At 45.9% G+C, this 16,668-nt stretch overlaps 3 protein-coding genes across 9 annotated transcripts; all 3 read left to right on the plus strand.

Annotated features, from left to right (window-relative positions):
• Positions 1-1,691: 1,691 nt before the first annotated feature.
• mrps9 (mitochondrial ribosomal protein S9) lies at positions 1,692-4,789 on the plus strand. Its single transcript, XM_085915365.1, has 11 exons — positions 1,692-1,802; positions 2,041-2,223; positions 2,779-2,841; positions 2,923-2,953; positions 3,026-3,105; positions 3,175-3,260; positions 3,346-3,421; positions 3,497-3,665; positions 3,749-3,857; positions 4,208-4,377; positions 4,483-4,789. The coding sequence occupies exons 1-11, from the start codon at positions 1,713-1,715 to the stop codon at positions 4,572-4,574; spliced, it is 1,149 nt and encodes a 382-aa protein (XP_085771491.1). The 5' UTR covers positions 1,692-1,712; the 3' UTR covers positions 4,575-4,789.
• Positions 4,790-5,193: 404 nt separating this feature from the next.
• LOC147062746 (SLAIN motif-containing protein 1-like) lies at positions 5,194-8,838 on the plus strand. Of its 3 annotated transcripts, none has more exons than XM_085915534.1 (8): positions 5,194-5,569; positions 6,048-6,178; positions 6,537-6,650; positions 6,747-6,809; positions 6,951-7,106; positions 7,505-7,677; positions 7,844-7,951; positions 8,027-8,838. In XM_085915534.1, the coding sequence occupies exons 1-8, from the start codon at positions 5,277-5,279 to the stop codon at positions 8,234-8,236; spliced, it is 1,248 nt and encodes a 415-aa protein (XP_085771660.1). In that variant the 5' UTR covers positions 5,194-5,276; the 3' UTR covers positions 8,237-8,838. The 3 variants fall into 3 exon arrangements, with proteins under 3 accessions (XP_085771660.1, XP_085771669.1, XP_085771654.1); XM_085915543.1 differs by having other exon boundaries at positions 5,199-5,569; positions 7,505-7,744; positions 7,820-7,951; XM_085915528.1 differs by having other exon boundaries at positions 5,200-5,569; positions 7,505-7,744.
• Positions 8,839-9,527: 689 nt separating this feature from the next.
• Positions 9,528-15,728, plus strand: LOC147062747 (protein Shroom2-like). Of its 5 annotated transcripts, none has more exons than XM_085924700.1 (11): positions 9,528-9,650; positions 9,938-10,281; positions 10,370-10,532; positions 10,687-10,788; positions 10,945-10,962; positions 11,129-11,248; positions 11,684-13,771; positions 13,894-14,298; positions 14,388-14,550; positions 14,626-14,898; positions 14,966-15,728. In XM_085924700.1, exons 4-11 carry the CDS (start codon positions 10,694-10,696, stop codon positions 15,236-15,238), a joined length of 3,435 nt encoding a protein of 1,144 aa, XP_085780826.1. In that variant the 5' UTR covers positions 9,528-9,650; positions 9,938-10,281; positions 10,370-10,532; positions 10,687-10,693; the 3' UTR covers positions 15,239-15,728. The 5 variants fall into 5 exon arrangements, with proteins under 5 accessions (XP_085780826.1, XP_085780842.1, XP_085780833.1 ...); XM_085924716.1 differs by having other exon boundaries at positions 14,629-14,898; XM_085924707.1 differs by having other exon boundaries at positions 9,938-10,270.
• Positions 15,729-16,668: the final 940 nt, after the last annotated feature.

Consider the following 16,668-nt stretch of genomic DNA (forward strand, 5'->3'; position numbering starts at 1 on the left):
ATTAGGAAATCAGCGTAAAGCGGCATGGAAATGATGACGGGAGCAAAGCCTCGGCTTGGCAATAGTAAAGCCTCCGTCCTCGGTAAAGTGGGGGAAGGAAGGCTTGGCTTAGCTCCACGATGTGATATTCTCACTTGGGATGTGTATGTTCCATTGCTTTTTTAGGCGCAGAATTAAAAGGCGGGGGTCTCTTCATTTAAGAGAAAAGGGAGGTCATTGTGGCCTATTGTGGAATCCCGCCATTTTTGTGCGGAAATCAGCGGCAAGTCTCGGATTGGGTTTGTGATTTTATTTTCCGCAGATACGCTTGCTTGTCATCAGCAAAAAAAAGTGAAATTTGAAGATCTCCTTGCCAGTCCGCCCACGACAAGTCTCCTGTGAGATGAGGAAGAGATGATTAATATCCCAAACCGGTAACTCCACTGTGAATTAGAGAAGGCAGGTGGAAAACAATTTTTCTTGGTGGGCAGGAGGACGCTGGTGGCAAAAGAAAGGGGCAAACACTGTTTATCATCCAAGTGACGACAGGCCTCCTTGAGGCAATCTAACCACACGGCCAAATCGACTGGCACCCGCCCCGGAGTCAGTTGCCCCTTCGCTGTGATTAATCTTCCCATGTTCCTGTTCCAACTCTATCAAAGTGAAGACACGCAACATTGATTTGTAGCCATAGTGCTCTGTACCATGTGCATACATTTTGTGCATTCTAGTGGTTCGGTTGTGAACTGGGACTGGAGTGATGGCTGGAATGGACTGGAATAAAATAGGAAGAGATTTGGTTTTACATTTTACGTACGTTTGCTTTGTATCGCTAGGAAAATAGCTGTTTTTATTTTTTTTTTCCTCACTAGATATGTCATGCTGTGATGTGGACTGGAGAGCCCCTCGATTTCAAAAGCGGAAGTGGCCTATTCTTCAAGACTTTATTTTTGAAAAATGTTTTGTTTCAACATTCAGTTTACTGGTTACTTCATTTGTCAGTCCTGGCAGTTTGTGTTGTGGCCTGCATGCCATCATGTGCCTGTTATTATCCACTTTACAGTGCATTCTTTTTTCTTTACTACATCTTTTTTGTTGGTCAAAATGCTTTTTGGAAGGAAGGAATTTATTCATTGAGCCACTCCTTTATAACATAGGAGAATAAATTGTATACCAGGCATGTTTTTACATACAGGGAGAGAGAGAAAGATAATGAGAGAGAAGGGAGTGAGAGGAACAAATAAACGACTCATTGAGAACTTATTCAATTAAGAAATAAAATATTTGAATATAAGAAAATGTTAACAAATAATTCCATTAATAATATCTATTTATTATACCATGTGTCTTTGTATTTTTAATCCAAATAACTGCATATTCTTGTTTATGTATGTATGTATGTATGTATGTATGTATGTATGTATGTATGTATGTATGTATGTATGTATGTATGTATGTATGTATGTATGTATGTATGTATGTATGTATGTATGTATGTATGTATGTCATGAACATAAACGATTCCCTGGCCTCTGTATCTAAGGATGAAGTAAAACTTATGAAAACGGTTTAAGAAATGAGCAGGTTATTTATTTTCCATGTCCATGCATTGCCTTCGATCGGAACGTTGCCCCTACCAATATGTCCGCCATACAGTCACGTCACGCAGGCGGATCTAATCTGTCTACACGTGACGTCAACTTCCGATGTGACGTCACTTTTAGCCAGCCGTCATGGCGGCGCCGTGTAAGCGAGCACTCGGCTATTTTCTCACAAAATGTGGGACATCTTGTTCAAGAGTCTCGTCACAGGTGAATCGACAGGTAAGATTTTTGTTATCAGCGACGAATATTTTCTTAATTGGGCATATTCAACAATATTAAAACAAGATTAAAAAGAATATGCCCTTGAGCTAGCGTCTTCTTGCTATCTGAACTCCTCTTACAGTTGCTATGTTACGCCAATACGGAAATGTGATTTTATGTTTCAAGCGAATTATGTAGTCATTTGAGAACTAATGAATTTCCTCACTAATCAAACTCTATGTGTCTTCTCCTCTAGGTAGCCCGGCGACAGACATGCACAAGTGCCGTCATGCACAGGAAGAACTTGGCTGCCGCTGGCCCCAAAAAGTTTACCATGGAGTTTATCGAAAAACAGGTGGAGGAATTCAATCTCGGCAAGCGGCACTTGGCCAACATGATGGGAGAGGACCCTGAGAATTTCACTCAAGAGGACATAGATGTAAGCCTGGAATTTATATTTTATTCTGAAATGACAAGAGTATTTGTCGTAGTCAGTGCCGATGACTTGTATTTAATTTCACGCTTTACCTCATTGCCACCCAAAAAAAGAAAACTGTTGTGATGCCCATTAAATGTTCAGCTGGCGCCCTCTTGGGAATGGCCGCCATATTGCGAGGGGCGGGGGGGACGCAGGGGTGACTTCATCTGTCGTTGCCTTTTACCACGCTTCTTGTCGAACTGCGAAGAGCCTTTTGTTGGTCCTCCGCTGCTGATGACGAGCTGAAATGTGAAGGTACCGCCTGCACACCACCTGCTCGCCCATCCGTGACGCCCTAAAAACAGAGAAGAGCATCTGTTGGACGCACACGTGCCGAACTTTGTCGGAATCGTCCGCTGGCTGTCAGAGTTGCCACAAAAAATGAGCTCACCTTTCTTTGAACCCACGGGCAGCTTGTGTCCTGCTGTCACCATGACCTTCGTTCTTCTCATCTCTTGTCATTGGTTTTACTTTCTTTTCAAATGGTTTTTTTTTTTTTTTCCTGCCACGCTGCAGAGAAGCATCGCCTACCTCTTCCCCTCGGGCTTGTTTGAGAAGAAGGCGCGGCCCCTCATGAAGGTCAACACTCTGACTCAACATGTTTTCTCATCTATCATGTGTACAAAAAAAAATAATCTTATTTTTGCATTTCTCCGTCAGCATCCGGAGGAAATCTTCCCGAAGCAGCGAGGTATACCACACTGACATGAACACGTTTCGCTCGTCGCTCCGGAACTAAAGTCGGCCTCTCTTCTTCTCGCAGCTGTCCAATGGGGGCCGGACGGGCGGCCGTTCCACTTCCTGTTTTACACGGGCAAACAGGCTTACTACAGCTTAATGCACGTGAGTTTGCCTCCGGTTCTGCCTAAAAAACCAAAAGAATCCCAAATTCCATTCCTGATCTTTTTTTAGGACACACAGAGTAAAATCGTCAACATCGAGAAGCATCAGGATCGTCTGCGTGTCAAAGGACTCTTCGACCAGGACGTCAAGCCCATGTGGGTGCACCAATTGCTTTGGGGGAAACCGAGGATTCGCGTTATTGTTGCTACGAATGTAACGGCACTGTCCATCTCTCATCAGCCCCCTCGGCACAAGCAGGTGGCTCCTGAAGGAGGAGCTGGAGGATTTGCTGGTGGAGCCCATTTCCGTTCATGATGTAAGCCTTTCCACACCAAAACACCCATTTGAGTTTATGGATCCACACGCAAGCTCAACTTTGATGTCCTTGCAGTATACTCGTTTCCTTCAGCTAATGGAGCGGCTGCTGTCTCTGCCTTACTGCGCCGTGGAGGAGCAGTTTGTCCTCCGTTACCGCCAGCAACTCCAGACTCAGTCCAGGAAGCAGACAATCCAACCTCTGGAGAAGGATGAAAAGGGCCTGGCTTTTAGTACCTCACAAGGTAGAGGCGGACGAGGATTAGGATTTTAGTTTGTATTGGGAAAAAGAAAAAAAAAAAGCAACCCATTGTGCGTTGACTCTCAGGGCGAAGAAAGTCATCCAACGCCTCGGTGGTTCTGAGAGATGGCGGCTCTGGAAGTGTCACCGTTAACGGGCTGAACTACATCCAGTACTTCAACGTGCTACAAGACAGGTTAGCGGGAGCCTTTTTTTTTTTCTCTCTCTTCTCCAATTACTCCTCCCACCACACGGCGTGTGCTTATCTACTCGTTGGAAATGAATTACCCAGTCGAGAGCATCCGTGTCAGCAACCTCACACGCTCGCATCTTCCCGTCGTTGCTGAGTCAGGCCTTTTTCTTAATATGTGCCGGCAAGCGGAGTCACTCGACCACATCGCTAAAAGGATGCATGGCAATTTTCACCGTTGGAAACTCTCCATGGGAGTCAATGGCTTTTTTTATGCGAATAAATCAAGAATTTGAAAATATTACAAATATTATGAAATATTATCGTTCTATGTCCACTCTGGGTGTTGTGGACAGAGAGCAGCTGATGTTCCCGCTCCAGTTCATGGGCATGTTGGGACGCTTTGACGTGGAGAGTAGCTTGAGCGGTGGCGGGCGCTCCAGCCAGGCGGGGGCGCTGCGACACGCCATCTCCCACGCCCTGTGCAGCTTTGTCACTGAGAGAGAGGTCGAGATCATGAGGCAAGGTGAGGATGCCGCTTTTTTTTTTTTTTTTTTTTTCGGGCCAATTGCTCATTGAACTTAAATTGTTCTCAAATGTTGGAGTTGTTTTCTTTGTTTTCATTGGACAGCTGGTCTTCTGACTTCTGATCCCAGACTGAGGGAGAGGAAGAAGCCCGGTCAAGAAGGTGCTCGGAAAAAATTCACCTGGAAGAAACGTTGAGGATGATACCACCAGAACTTTTGAAATCATGAGAATCTTATCATTAGGATATTTGACAAATGGAACTGAGATGCTCTCCGATTCAGAAAACTTTATCATTCATGATGGAACATGAGATGTTTGGTTCTCAGCCACCAGGCGCTTGTGTCCAGAACAACTTGGATTATATTCATGAGTTTATGAATAAACTACCGTAACTTGTGTCGTCAAAAAAATGTTCAGAATTCAGCAGCTGTGTCCAGTGTTGCCGAAAAATTGTCATTTTAATTCAACAATCAGGTTTTATAGTGGGTGGGATAACTATGTGATCCGTTCGGAGGCTTGCGGTGGTTGCAATGATGTACTGTAACCACTAGATGGCGACAAGTAAACGAAAAGCCCATGTGCTTTTAATTCCTACCAGCTACAAATTGTGAAGTTATGCTGTAATCGGCGTGACCACTAGATGGCGACAAATGAACGAAAAACGTATGTGCTTTTAATTCACACCGGCTACAAACTAATTGTGAAGTTATGTTGTAGTAATCGGCGTAGAAATAAAAGTTACATATTTATAAAGAAAGAAATTTGTGTTTACGACCGTGGCACCGTCTCAAAGGCGGATTTTGTAGCGTGGGCGGAGTTACTTTTTTTTTTTTTCTTCAATTAACGGAAAGAGTCACCAGGTTGACCCTTTCACGGTTGACTCGATCTAGAGATCCGATGGAGGCTGCAGTGAACTTGGCTAACGCGGACCTCAAGAAGAACCTTGCGAACGGCGAGCTGCATTTAAGGAGGGTGCATGAGATCGTCCTCAGGCTGGAGCTCCTCAACAAGCAGAAGCTTCCAACTGGGCCCCGCGGTCGAGCTTGCACGCCGCTTCCGTGTCAGCTGGGTTCACCCAAACCGCCTGAAGACAGTATCCAGTTTTTACAGAAGCATGACGATCCATTAGTTCTGGACGAAGTGAAACTTTTGGACTTGGACGCGACTGGATTTTCCGATCATGAGACGTGGTGAGTGTCTTACTTGTACATTGAAAAAAAAATTGCACGTGCTTTTTATGAGTTATTTTGTCCTGCAGAAAAGCTGACATAACGCCAAGCTGTCCATGCAGGAAAATAATGTTTAAATCTTTGTTTGACCATGATTGAGTTAATCAGGTGTACCGATTGAAATGATGTAATTGAATTGCTTTGGAAATTATTTGTTTACTACAAATTTAACATTATCTAGGTGTAACATTTCTTATTTAGATTTAACTATTAATTATTGCTCTCAGATCATTATTGTAAATAAGTACAGGAGTGACACGTAAATGAGACAATGTTGGTACTTTTTAGCATGAACTTTGCAAAATATTGACAAGCATTAAAATTAACAAACGCACAACCAGTGAATCCATTTTTTTCTTACATTCTTGTATGGGTTAGTCAAGAGTTTTCATATGCAAACAAAATTTGACTGTCTTTGTGTGTGGTGTGTCTTTGACAGGTTGTATGTGCCGCCCCAAATCAAAAAGAACTCCCGAGATCCTGTAACCCCGTTACAATGGTGCCGCCATGTTCTGGAGGCTCCCGAATGGAAGGTAGCGAGGCGTTTTATGCGTCTCCAACTGGAGTCAGGTAAGAGATGACTTTTGCGTCATCCTGCCTAAAACGCAAACGTGCTTATCAATTTTTTCAATCGATTGAGCAGTTGGGATCCTTTCTTGTCAGCTTTTGTTTTTGAGACAAAAGCGTTTATTCAGGACACTGGTGACAGGCGGTGCAGAAGAGCTAACGCTTTTCAAAGACGCCTTTGTCACATCAATAGTCTATTCAACTGTTTCTTCAACTTCTTACAAGAACCTCCTAAGAAATGCTTGCAAATTAGAATTTAGTAAATTTTGAAAAATGGATTGTTAGGATATTCAAACGGAGCTAAAAGTTCAACACAACTGATTTGTTGGCCTCACTCACTCTTTTCTTTCAACATCTTCAGCTTTGTGCTGGCGTCAAGTAATGTCCAGCCCTCGGCCCACTTCCACCCCTCCGCCTCTCGGCAAAGTTGGGGTCGTGTCCCCCATCAGCAGCCCACAGTCGCCTGAGACTCACGGTAACCCACCTGGAACTCACAAACCAACCAAAGTTATGCTTTGGGGGTATTCAGAAGAAAAAAAATGATATTATTTTTGTTTTCCTCTTCCTTTAGCACACGCTCAGACCCCCAGTGGGAGGGCAAGGACTCCCACCTTCATCCCCCATCTGACGCGTGGTAAGCCTGCTTTGGTTAATACCCACGGTCTCAATAAGCGAGGAGAGCTTTACTTTTTCATTTTTTATTCCCCCCCCCCCCAAAAAAAAATCAAGTGTCAGTATCTGAAAATGAAGACAAATGTTTTTTCTGGGTTGCCAGGCAGCAACAGCAGCCCGCGGCGCCGCAGCAGCCCTCGGCCACAAGCGGACCTTGCCGTCATCCCTCCTGGACCGGACGAGGATGACTTGGTCCCTCATGGCTACAAACTGAAGGATCTGACTGATGTGCAAGTGGTGGCGCGGTTGCAAGAGGAGAGTAAGTCCAAACCCAAGAGCAACAATTCCGTTTCTTTCTTTCTGTCTAATTGCCGTCATGCCTCCGTCCGTCCCCACTAACTGCAGACCTTAGAGCTCATCGCTACTTTAGCTTCATTAACCCCTCCAGGTGATTGATTGATTGATTGATTGATTGATTGATTGATTGATTGATTGATTGATTGATTGATTGATTGATTGATTGATTGATTGATTGATTGATTGATTGATTGATTGATTGATTGATTGAGTTGTGTGTGTGTGTGAGCGCTTGTCAGAGGTGGGGGACTCTTGTCACATGACTTGACTCAAGTCAGACTTAAGTCGCTCCAAATGTTGATGAGCCATATGTGACAGTCCCGCCTCTGGTTGCGTATTCCTCCTAACTCGCTCGCCCAGAACTCAGGCAGGCTTGCGCCAACTCTTCATCCGCCCTGGCCACCCGACGCAGCCGGAGCGTCACCCTCCCGCTCAGCGCTCGCCGCGACCCGGAGGAGGAAGACGAAGCCGGCGGCGAAGGTCACCTCTACCCGCCGCGCGAGCGAAACTTGCAAAGCAGCATCTTCCCGTCCGTACGTCCCTCCGCCCCACCTCACCCCTTCGCAGGCCCGTTGCGGCAGCTTTTCAGAACAGGTCCAGGTGAGGAAAAATTGAAATATCAACTTCTTCAAACTTGAATGACAAAGAAGCACACAATTGGATATTTTGGATCAGATGTTCTCTTTTTATGTCTTTCAGATAAGACCCAGAGCAGCTTGTCCAACCTTGCCCGAGCTCAAAGTCTCCCCAATTCTTCTTTACTTGCTACTAACCAGAACTTTGGTTCCCCAAGCTACTCGTCCTTCCGTGAGTGATCGGCACATCTCAGATTTTGACTTTTTACACACGTGTACAATCTCAATTATTATGTCTCCACTCCAGCGGCCTCGCCCACCTTGCGGCACACCAGAGTCCAGAGCACGGGGAGGACATCTTCACCGTCACGGCGACCACCTAAACCCAGCGCCTACGTCAGCCCGACTATCAAAGACTCGGCCCGCGCCTTTGCTTCACGTTCACCGGGCGGCGCCGACGGCACCAGCAGGATCCCGATGCGGAATAAATGCTCCTCCTACTGTATGTCGGGCCTAAGCCCATCTTGGCCCGCCAACAGCTGGAAGGTGGCCCAATCCGGGCACAGCTATAGAAATGCGGTGCGGTTATTTTCCGCGTGACGTGGAAGTTACAGCGCTCGTGTTCCTTTTAAACTGTTTTATTTAAATTTATTTATTTTTGTCTCTGCCAATGGAGAGTTGTCACTGCCGCTTCTGTGCACTAAACAACCTTTTAGAATATTTAAGATCGTTCTAGATTTCGAAGCGTGATTATTAATAAATTTTGACCCAACATATGTCGACAATGCTGCTAAAATCTGATGTCACTTTTTTTTTTATATTTATCAATGTTCACATAATGATGTGATTTGCCATGTTTGTTCACCTGTCGTCGTAATATATTCGTCTCCGTGCGGTTTGACACAAGACGCATGCACACAAGTTTGTTTGGTCACACTTAAAAGGAATTATGATTATGTTCTGATGTGCTCTTCACCCAGATTGTCACGGTTATGCATTGTTCAAAGTAGCACTGCAGCATTTGTTTTCTGTTTGTTGCGGCAAATTTAGTTGAATGCGTTCATGATGAATTAAATGATCAAATAGTTTTCATTAAAGACACTGAAATTTATGTCTATTCATATTTTTAATGAGGTCATTTCCTGCAGCATTGACAAATGCAAAGTTTGTCTTGTGTACCGAAAATGAATTTAGATTTAACAGTGTTTGTTAAATTAGTGGGGACTCTTGGTGTGATTTTATTTTTTATTTTTTTCATGGGACAGAATTTTTAGAGTTAATGGAACTGTTGCTTTCCACCACATTTAAAGAATTTCCTGCAGAAATTGACACCTCTTGGTCCATGAAGGATCAATTATAAGAGTGAAACCACGACTCCATTTTTAATCAGATCTCTCATGTTCCTCCTGCACGACGGGATGGAACCTCCTGAAAAAATATCTTCTTCTGTTTCACTTTCGCTTGTAGTCAGACATCTTCCCGAGTGCAAGTGAGGCTGCTTTGCGTAGTGACGTTTGAATCCAATTATAAGTTCCAAAGCCACTTGTTGGACTCCAGTGTTTGCGGGTTGGGGGTGGACAAACTCGGAGGTGAAGCAAAGTGCGAGATCTTCTCGCCGGAACAGACAAACAAACAAACGCTGTTAATGATGCTGATGAGGAAACCAACGTGAAGATTTGGAATCTGTAAAACGACTTTTATAAGTTTCCCTCAGGTGAGCCCGTATCCAAGCATCCCCCCCCTCCCCCCCGTCGCTACAGAAGGATGGTACGACCCAACCCAGCCCATGTTGCCAAGGTGAGCGGACCAGCGCTTTGTGTTGGCACAGAATGGCCGCTTCGGACTTTTCCACTTCCTGTTTCCCTTCCATACGCCGGTTCATCTGCTCTGATCAAATCATGTACTTTTTGAGAGAAGAGCGATTAAATCAGGTACTACATGTGTGAGTTGGTGATAATAACAGCGAGATAACTTGTAAAACTTTAGAACGAGTGATTGGTGATTTGTTGTCAGCTCTGTGTTTTAGGAGCAAGATTGTCAGGTTATTGTCCGAAACAGCCACTAAGCTCAATGGTGATGACTTCGGCACTTTGCTTTGTGTTTGCTCCACCGGTTGTATGTTTGGGCCCTGCTGTCAGCAGGCTGTTGAGAGGCTCAGGTGACTTGGGAGGGAGTCGATGATGCAATGCAGACTAAAATTGGTTTCTGTCTCCTCAAGGAACATCTTTGGCTGCCTGGAGGACACAGATAAAAAAAAAAAAACAACAACAACCCTACATGGTCAAATAAATATATTCTGGACTGCACTTCTGGGGAAACCCGTACAAGATTCAACTTTCACACACGCCTTTGATTAGGTGTGAGCTCCTTTTTAAAATCCTAGATTACAGCAAGGACACTCCTCCCCTTCTCTCAAATCCCCCCCCCCCTTTATAATCCCAGTGGAGATCTCCCAGCTCCATAAAGTGTGTTGCACTTGATGGTTCTGTCCAATGCCAACGACTACGGTTTAAAAAAGTCACATGGTCGGGCATTACGTCACAGAAACGACGTGAGTATTCGGTGAGGTTGTTTTTTTTTTTCTTCTCTTTATTCACAATTATATTTATTCACACATTATAATGTACACTGTGTCATTCCCACATTATAGCCTGAGCACTTCCAACAGCTCGAAGCCACAAAGCTCCAAAGCATGGCAGGAAAGGAAAATACCTCCCTACATTCCTCTGTGGAAAGAATGTGCTTCCATCAGAGCCTGGCAGCGTGAAACCTTTTTGTAGCCGCTTACATTTGGAGCGCAAAAAACTGCAAAGGTAACACAAGTCGCAGATCTGTCAGCCTCATTTTTGTCCCTTCAGTGAGAGTTGAGTGTCATTTAGTCGTGTTTGTGACTGGCTAGCTTTGCTTCAAATGTGTCTTTGCTTTTTTTTTTTTTCTTTTTTCCTCCCCTTTGCTCGTCATTATCAGGGCTAATATGGTTGATGTTGTGTCAGCACACACCATGCCGTCAGAAAGCGAGGTTCTCGTGGCAAGGTGCTTTCTCACCAAGATCTTGCGAAGCTCCATGAGGTACATGTAGCAAGCGCACCTCTGGTCACGTAGCGCTTAGGGCTGGACAATTCCGTTCTTCTGCTTCACTTGTTTTTAGTGAATTAATATTTTCCCGACTTTCACACACACGAATGCTCACATTCATGTTTTTTTTTTCCCTGACATGCAAACCAGGAAGAATCATCTCAAAGGGTAGGTCAGACCAAATTTAGAAGGTCTTCTCTCTATTCCTTTTATTCCCGTTCTACAAGTCGACCCAGATAGCAAAAGAGACACGGTGGAAGCTCGGTAGCGCCATCTTCGATTCGCGACGATGATGACAGCATTTGAAAGAAGTCGGTTGCTTTCCGCTCAACAGGAAGAATGATCTGAGCTCACGGCCTCCTTCCTGGGATGTCTCCAAACTGAAGGGGAAGGAGTCGGAGACCCTCGGCAACCAAAGCGGCGCAGTGCCAGTGTGGCAGCAAAAAGAGGCAAGGTGAGCCTGATAACTTTGGATGCTTCTTTCAAAGCTCAACCATTGGACCAATCGTGGTGCGTCCAACCATCCATCCACCCATCCATCCATCCATCTGTCCATCTATCTATCCATCCAACCTTCCATCATCCATCATGTCTCCATCCATCCTTCCTTCCGTCCAACAAATCCATCATCCATTTATCATGCATCCATCCATCCTTCCATCCAACAAATCCATCCATTCATCATGCATCCATCTATCCATCAAACATGGATCCATCCATCCATTCATTCATCATGCATCCAGGCATGCTTCCATCCATCCATTCATTCATCATGCATCCAGCCATCATGCATGCATGCATGCATCCATTCCATCCATCCATCCATCCATCATGATGGTCTTTATAATGGTGCCTTAACCCTAAATGTTCATGTGACTTTCCACACCAGGCTGAAAGAGTGGTCCAGTCAACCAGGCCAGAATAACCAGCAGCTACTAACCGGCCAGCTCGGCTCAGCGCGTGTTATGGAGAAACTGGAGCGTCCTACTCACCCTTTCTCACCAGATCGTACTTCTCCGACGAAATATACCGGCATCAGCAAACCTCTGGCTGCTTCAGAAGGCAGAAAAGTCACATTCGGCTGTTTCTCCATTGGATCCAACCCTCTGGTTCTAGACTCGCTCGGCAGTGCGGAAAACATTTCTTTCAAGGCTCTTGGGGATGAAGGTCACCTGACAGTGGAGTGCCTCGACTACCTTCAGACTTCAGACCTTCAGTCAGATGAGCGGAACTCCTCTCGGATGTCAAGTCAATTTAGGCCCAGCATCAGTTCAGTGTGGCAGGTACCGGAAAAGAAGTCTGAATCTCCTCCTCCACCTTCTCTATTGCGTGATGGAGGTCGTGTTGCCACAAGCATGCTGCCGTACTCTGATGGATCTGACAAAACTCCAAAGACTTGGTCACTTGAAAGGTTGGCTGAAGGCAAGTCCAGATGTAGCTTCACATCACTGTCAGACAAAGTTCTTGAACACAACCAAGTCCACCCAAACAAGCATTTCTCATTGTCCACCACTGATATCAGACAATCAAACGGACCTTCTCACCACAAACAGTACAACGACGAGAGGTTCTTTCATCCCAAGTCATGCTTAGCTCCTCCCACCAAGACTCAGAGTGTCGGAAGTTATTATCGCAGTTTACAAGATCTGCCCACCAAGGCTTCCAGCCATAAATTGATGTGGTGCTCCTCAGCAGCAAGTCGAGAAGATGACAAATACTCTGTAAAGCTGGAGATGGGGCGCAATGGTCTTCTGACAAATATTCCCCTCTTTGACTCTCAGATCTCTGATGGCTCTCACTGCCTTGGTCCACAGCATGCCATGAATAGAAGTGAAACGCATGTCAACAACATGAAAAGAATATTCCCAGCTCATCAAAGTAGTCTCCACAAGCCCTGGGTTCCACGAAAAGACCACAGAATATCCCCCTCGGAAACGCCCTTGCTTCATTCACTGGCACAGGACACGAGAAGTCAACTGCAAGTCAGGCCAACGAGTATGGTGTCCTCCAAGAACTTCTCCGACTCCACGCTCGGCAACAAAAGCAGTCGGCGAGGTGACCGTTACGCCACCACGTTACGCAATCAAGTGCAACAGAAGCGAGCCCAGCTGCAAAAAAGCTGCAGTGCCGCGACGCTGATCCACCGAGAAGATCCCGCCGAGTGGAAATACGCGGAACCTTCCGTATCCTGTTGCGGTTCCTCCTCAAACGCCTACAAAGATAACCTGAAAGAAGCACAAGCTCGGGTCCTTCAGGCTACCTCTTTTCAGAGACGTGATCTGGAACCCCCCGGGACCAAAATCTCTCACGGACGGGTTCGAGGACGCAAGCGGTTCCCCTTAGCCAAACGTGTGCTGTCCTTCTCAGAACCTGACAAGATAGATCGAGTCGGAGTGGATAGAGCGTGGCAAGACGGAGCTTCGGACCAAATGAAATTCTCGGAGGCCGAGGCAGTCTTTTGGAAACGGGCTACGACGTCCGATAGGGATGTGAAGCGAGCTCCCGTTAGAGCAGTTGAAAGCAAAGAGAGTAGGAGGATATCTGCAGAAGCTCAGGAGACCCCTCCATCTGTGGAAAGCTCCCCAGGTGCGGCGCTCCTTCAGGAGCAACAGAAGCTGGGAACCTTTGCCGAGTACCAAGCCACATGGAACAAACAGAAGAGAACATTGGAGGCCAAGATCCAAGGCAGGTTTTACTCTGCTGAGAACATCTTGGAGACCAAACCCGAGGAGAAGGTAGCGTGCTTCCATGAAAGATCCAGATCTTCTCCATCTGCAGACTTCTCCCAGGATTTTCTTGCTGCCACACTTCAGCCCCCGTCGAGTTGGAGTACCAACCCTCCTGGCTCTCCTCAATCAGAAGAAGGCAGAGGAGATCCAGAGAGCAAGAAGGAGCAGACGGCGTCTTCTTCTGATTTGTGCCTTCTTGCGCCTTTGAGTCTGATGGACGCGTCCGTGCAGGAGGATCCATGTCTCGGGTAAGCGGCTTATCTCCAAGTCTGCATCATCTCCTTGACTTCTGGTCACGCAACGCTTTTCTCTTCTAGTAATAACAACAATGACTAAATCATTGATTCATTCAAATCTTGTGTGATTTCAGATCTGGAAATGACTCCAAGTCCTCGAAAGCCGTGATGGACATCAACAACACGTCTGGCATCTCCGAGCCTCGCTCAGACATTATTTCAGTCGATGCCAACGAGAAACGCCCCTCCTCAACATTCAACGATCGCATTCAGAACTCCACTAAGGACCCGGGACAGCTCCGACTCAAGGCCGGCATTCCCGAGTCCAACCTCATGGTTGAAGAAGATACCAAGACAGAGCAGCTGGTGAGAGATATCATGGGCAAAGACAAATCCTTGATGGAGATCTTAGATCAGACTGGAAGGAAGACCACAATGGACCTGATGGAGGGTCTATTCCCCCAAGAGAAGCAGATCCTGGAGGGGTCCCAGCTACGCAGAAAACCCTCAAGCGGCTCCAGGTTGTCCACCCCAAGCAGGTTTGTCTTCAGCCCAACCGTGCACCTTCTCTGATTTCAGTCAAACTGATCTTAACTTTGATCTTGTGTGTGTGTGTCTACGATGTTAGGAAGGACGCAGAAGATGTCTCTGCAGCAGCTTCGCTGCTTCCCAGTTCCTCCTACTACGACACTTCAGCTCCAAAGGCTGAGCTCCTCATCAAGATGAAAGATATGAAGGAACTAGAGAAGGACTCTGAAGATGAGCTGGATGTGGACCTCGCCAGTAAAAAGGTGACCCAACCTTCATTGAGCTCTGATATTTCAAATTAGGAAGAAGAAAAAAAAAACTTTCTGGAATCTCTGCAGCAGGAGCTGATCTCAAGCCTGGCCAAGAAGCTGGACGTGCTACGGGAGGCACGACAAAGTCTCCAGGAAGACGTGGAGGACAACGAGGCTCTAGGTAGCGAGGTGGAGAACGCCGTGCAACGCTTTTGCCTGCCCAACCAACTGGACAAGTTTCGGATGTTTGTGGGTGACCTGGACAAAGTGGTGAGCCTGTTGCTCTCGCTTTCGGGTCGGCTGGCGCGTGTGGAGAACGCTCTCAACGGTCTAGAAGATGGAGCTCCACAGGAAGAGAAGGTAAGTTCCTTCAGAAGATAATAATAGCTCGATCACATGACTAACGGCTCCCGTCTCGTCTTCTCAGCGCACTCTGACCGAGAAGAGCAAACTGCTACTGCGGCAGTACGAGGACGCCAAGGAACTGAAGGAGAACTTGGAACGCCGGGAGCGTGTAGTGTCCTCCGTCATGGAGGGCCACTTGGACCCCGAACGCCTGGACGACTATCGCCATTTTGTCAAGATGAAGTCTGCTCTCATCGTGGAACAGCGTAAACTGGAGGACAAAATCAAGCTGGGCGAGGAACAACTCATGTGCTTGTTGGACAGTTTGCCGTTGGAGCAGCGCTTGCAGATTTGAAAAAAAAAAAACACCTGGATGGATTACAATCCTCAAACTGTGATTACGGACCTGAAAGCACTTTTGGAATCTTGTCACTTGAATGAGATGATTGACTTCTTTTGACAATTGTTACTCAAAATGGCAGAAACTGGACGCGTGGACATTTTGTGAAACTTGAATTTAATTCACGTTTACCTCGAAGATACAAAATGGCCGTTCATACTGTGGACATTGCCGCCATTTATTGAGGATTGTTCAAAGTTTGAACACACAAAAAGTTTATTTGGTTGCTTGTTTTTGTAAATCACTTGAGGTGAGCAACTCGAGGTTGTTTTCTACTCAGTAAAAACTTTGTCGTGATAAATTGAAAAGTCTCCATTTATAAGTGTTTGGTCTGGTCCTTTCCGATGTGACCTTGCTTGGAGTATTGAACTTTTCCATGCTTGAAATAGGCGTTCTCCTATCTGACCAGCACGTGTGGCTGAGAAGTAAGAAGTTACCGGACCGGTATCACAAACGATATTTTGGACTTGAACTACGACCTGTGAGTTCCCCCCGCCCCCCTTTCATTAACATCACTCTGAAGTATTAAACCGTGACCTCAGCTCTTGGCAATCATTGAACTTATTTCCACATCATTTTGTGCACTTCTTCTCTGCTTCAGGTTGTCAAGCCATGAGGAGGTTGAGCAATGATGTGACAGTCATTACCGGCGATAAGTCATGGATCTTTTAAGTACGACCCAGAGACCAAAGTTGTGAACCTTTGTTCCAAACTTTATTGAAGAGACCGACATCTCTGAAAGCAAGAGTTATGTTGATGGCATTTTTCCATTTGAGGAAACATCGTGTACCAGGTCATCCTGATGATCAACTAGCAAGTCTGCGAGTGTTGGCTTCATTTGGTGCAAACGAATTTTGGTGGGACAACTCACGGCTGCTCCAGCAGCTGACAGTTCCTGGCCAAGAACATGCTCAAGCAACGTTCTCGACTCGGCCTATCTGGCCCATGTGTTTTTGGACCAAGCCCAAGGATTCACCAATGTGGATGATAGCAAGATGGCAACAAGAACTTCAGAGGATCTCCAGAAGTATCCATTCCAGATTGCATTGTGTGGCAAAGAATCCTGGGACGTTTTCCGACCCACCTCCCACAGTTTAACAGTCAAAACATAAGCTTTGTTCTTTCATAAATATTTTATTTGGGGGGGAAAAAAAAAAGCTCAAACCATCTGTATCAAGGCTCCTCTGGAGAACAACTGTCTGGATTTCAACACATCTGAGGGACTAACTTTCCACTGGATCATCTTGGACGTTGCAGTTGGAGAAGAGGTTGAATGCAACGTTAACCCCTGAGTACGCAAAGGTGAATTTTCCAAAAGTAGGAAGCAGCAAGCCATTCATTCATTCATTCATTCATTCATTCATTTACACAATGACATCTTCCAA

The sequence above is a fragment of the Syngnathus leptorhynchus genome, chromosome 1 (genome assembly GCF_054491065.1).
Source record: "Syngnathus leptorhynchus isolate UIUO chromosome 1, UIUO_Slep, whole genome shotgun sequence".
Lineage (NCBI taxonomy): Eukaryota > Metazoa > Chordata > Actinopteri > Syngnathiformes > Syngnathidae > Syngnathus > Syngnathus leptorhynchus.